Source organism: Lipotes vexillifer, unplaced genomic scaffold (genome assembly GCF_000442215.2).
Source record: "Lipotes vexillifer unplaced genomic scaffold, Lipotes_vexillifer_v1.1 scaffold83, whole genome shotgun sequence".
NCBI lineage: Eukaryota > Metazoa > Chordata > Mammalia > Artiodactyla > Lipotidae > Lipotes > Lipotes vexillifer.
Window position 1 is genome coordinate 2694052 of NW_006799780.1, and position 3799 is coordinate 2697850.

At 38.2% G+C, this 3799-nt stretch overlaps 1 protein-coding gene across 1 annotated transcript in view; it reads left to right on the forward strand.

The window, feature by feature from the left end:
• Positions 1-3799, forward strand: part of CMYA5 (cardiomyopathy associated 5) — a 113904-nt gene that overhangs the window by 72795 nt on the left and 37310 nt on the right. The window contains 1 exon segment of the mRNA XM_007471973.1: positions 1747-1865. Within this exon segment, the coding sequence (XP_007472035.1) occupies positions 1747-1865 (119 nt within the window).

Consider the following 3799-nt stretch of genomic DNA (forward strand, 5'->3'; position numbering starts at 1 on the left):
AGCGTCGTGGGGTCCCCCCAACTGGCCTCACTACCTCTCTAGTTGCTCCGATCCTCCCTCAGACTCATGCCAGGGTACTCTTCCAAACTTCCCTTGTGAAAACACTACTATGGCTCTCCCTGCCTTAAAAAACAAAATGGAAGCTCTTGGTGGATATGAAAGACTTCCCAGTCAAGCCACAAATCACCTTTCTATTTCATCTCTAACTGTCTCCCTTTCCCAGTTCTCAAGGTAGCCCATGGTCCCCTCTGGGCCTTGAGTGCCTCTTTCACAACTCCATGCCTTTATTCATGCTGTTCTTCTCTCTGCAACACCCGTACTATCTTTTCTGCCTAGGAAACTCCTACTTATTCTTTAAGACTCAGCCAAATGTCACCTCCTCTTCGAAGCCCCTACTGGAACATCTCCCCCAAATCAGATGATAGTGAATTTTATTATTCCTAACACAAGTAAGCCTAGTGGGCACTCTAAATATTTCAGTTATATTTTATAATCTTTTCCCCTCATATTGATAAATTTTCCAGACCTGAGATCCTGATAGTCTCATCCAAATGAAATCTTGTCCTCTTATTCATTCAAAATATATTTATTAAAAGCCTACTATGTGCCAAGTAACACATTACAGAACAGTAGTGAACCCAGCAAAGTCCTTTTTTTTGCATGTAGATTATAGTCAGGTGAAGTAGACAGACAAAAACAAATAGCTTGTAATGAGTTTGAGGAAAAAACACGACAGAGTAAGGAATAGAAGAAGGGAGAGGGCTGCCCTTTCTGAAGAGCTGACATTTGAACAGAGATCTAAATTTAGTGAGGAAGGAGCCACACAAGTATTTAGAAGAAGAAAGTTCCAACAGCAGGTGAAAGGCTTAGAGGTGGGTCTGTGCTGCCCAAACCCCAACGTCCATGATTTTGAAGCTGATGGAGTTCCTACTGGTTGACTTAATTTCTGGAAGGTAATTCCAGTCCTCTGTGAGTGAGGTGCACAGAGGAGAGCACCTAACCAAAGTTTAGGTCCCTCTTGCTAAAGATAAGTGTTTTTGCAATTCTCCCTTCCCCTTTTCCCTCTTCAGAATCTACTTTTTTTTTTTTTTTTTTTTTTTTAATTTTAAGCCCAGATTTCACCTGGATACCAATGCTGAGTATTTGTTGGCATCCCTCCTAAGACGGTCTTGAGGATAAAGAAAGCTGTTAATTTATATACTGTGGCTTATTTAGTCTTTTAAGAATAGATAGACTCTCCTCCTTCATTGCTGTATCCCAGAACCCAGAACAGTGCCTGGCACATAGTAGGTGAACATATTTTCTTGAAAGACTAAATGGTGAGATGTATAATAGTGACGGTTGAAAACAGCAAAGATATCACACAGTATGTGAATTTCCAGATGGGCTCCAAACATTTTTATCTTTAGGGAGTATAAACAACCATTAAAATGTAATCATTTTTAGGACTAACTTTATAGAGGCAAAATTAAGACTGTATAATTCAATGGAATCTATTCAGATTTCAGGATATAGGAATGGAGTTTCTAATATTGCCAGTTGCACTGAAGAATCCTGTGAATAGATTTTATACATATATTTCCAGATTTTGAAACAGTTTAAATTCTTTTTGGATACAATGCCTCACAGAAACCACCACCATCACCACCACCACCAACAACAACTTCATTTTGAATAACTGATCTTAGCTTTCATTTTGTATGCTAATAATTTCTTGACTTACATAGAAGTATTTTCTGCTGATAGGTTGCTTTCTGCAATGGAGAGCACTGCTTCTTTAGAGAAAATGCCTGCTGCGTTTTCACTTTTTGAACATTATGACGACAGCTCAGCAAGAAGTGACCAGATGTTAAAACAAGTGGCTGGTAGGAACTTCAATATATTATTTACCTTGATGAAATTTGGCAGTTTTTTCTTATTTGTTTTGTAAAGTTTTTGAATGTAAGGAAATATAACTGGAAAAAGAAAAATCTTAGTTGTAAAAATTTAAAGCTAGATTCTGAAATAAAGCGTGAGACTAGCAAACCATTTCAGTTATAAACTGCATTTCCATTTGAAGCTTTATGACTGTGCTGGGATATTGAGGAGGTGGAAGGAAATAGCAATGGAATCGAAGGGTCTTCTCTCTCTCTTTTTTTTTTCCTTTTAAAAGAGGATTTCTCTCTCTCTTCTAGAGATTATTTGCTTCATGCCAGCAGCCAGGTATAGAAGGAAAAATAAATCAAATATTTTCATATGTGTTGAACAGATTTTTCTTTCTGAGTGGTTCTCCCCTCTTCAATTGAGTTCTTTTTCTTTTTTTCAAACTAAACAGATTAACTTAGAGAACTAACAGCTCAGCATCATGCTCTGTAGCCAGGAGCCTCCTACTCAGCTGTGAAAAGCATCCTGCCGGCTCTTCAGAATATATTTTAATGTGCTATTTTAACAAACAAGACAATGACATTTCTTTAGATTTTTCAAAGCTGCTGTGTTTCAGTGAAGTAACCAAGTTCCACTTACTGTAAAATGTACTTAGATGCCCTCCTTAAAAGATCCTATAGTCTTCCAAAGCAAACCTTAAAGACAACTTCTGTTTTCAAATTGACAATTAACTTTCATTCCTGTGGAAAGAGTTTTAATTTAGTAACTAGTAAAAGGTTACTGTGTCTTTAAAAAAAACTGAAAAACAAAAAAGCACCCTGCCCCCACAAAACCCATCAACCCTATATAAAATGAAAAATTCAGTCATTTGTCCTAACGCGTTTTCTCTAGAAATATCTCAGAACAAAAGGGTATTTTCTTGTAATGTCTTTAAGAAGCATTTGAATAGAGCAGCGATTGCAAACCAAGAAATTCTGGTCAACAGAGTAGCTCTTTTGCTCTTTTGCTTTTAAGGGATTCGTTATATGCTGTTGTTCATTTAGAAGGATAGTCTTTTGAATATCTGATGGGCAATAAGAGGGCATTTTGTATATTTTAGAGGTCACAGAGTTAAATTTGTCACAGAGTGTTAATGATTCATTCAGAAACAGTGCATGTGGCAGTTGCAGTAGTTCCAAACTGTTATGGGGAGACTGGTCTCTGAGATATAAATGGCACTCGTTGTACATCTGCTTCCCAGAATTGGAGCCCAGGGTGTTGACTTGCTGCTAGATAGCTTTTGCTCATTTTGTGACCAGCAACATCTCTCAGCTATAGAGTCCTCACCGGGTGCCTGAAAAGCTAATCTGATCACTGTAATAAACAGATACAATAAGGAAAGGATGTGAACTTTATGATGAGAAACAGAGCAGCCCCTAACATTTCTTCTGTGCTTACATGATGCCTGGCAGTGTGGAGACTGTTATCTAATTAGACCATCATCTAATCTCACAGCAACTCTAGGAGGTAGGTTTTATTGTTATTCCCATTTGACAGGTGAGGAAATAAAGGGAACAGAGAAACGCCTCTCGTATTGCCCTAGATACACAGCTATTTGGGGTGTGTGTGGCGAGTGGAGTTTGGCTTCAGAGTCTTTGCACTTGAACCACTGCTCTACACCAAAGAGGCTGAGTGCACTGCTGTGAAAGGAGGGGTAACTATAGATTAGTGACATCCAAGGCTTCCTGGACTCTGCTCTTATGAACTTTTTCTTAAAATTGTGGTAAAATATGCGTAAAATAAAATTTACCATTTTAACCATGTTGAAGCCACCATCGTACAACCATCACCACTAATCCGTCTCCTGAATTCTTTTCATCTTGCAAGACTGAAACTGTATCTTTTTTTTTTTTTTTTTTTTTTGGTACGCGGGCCTCTCACTGTTGTGGCCCTTCCC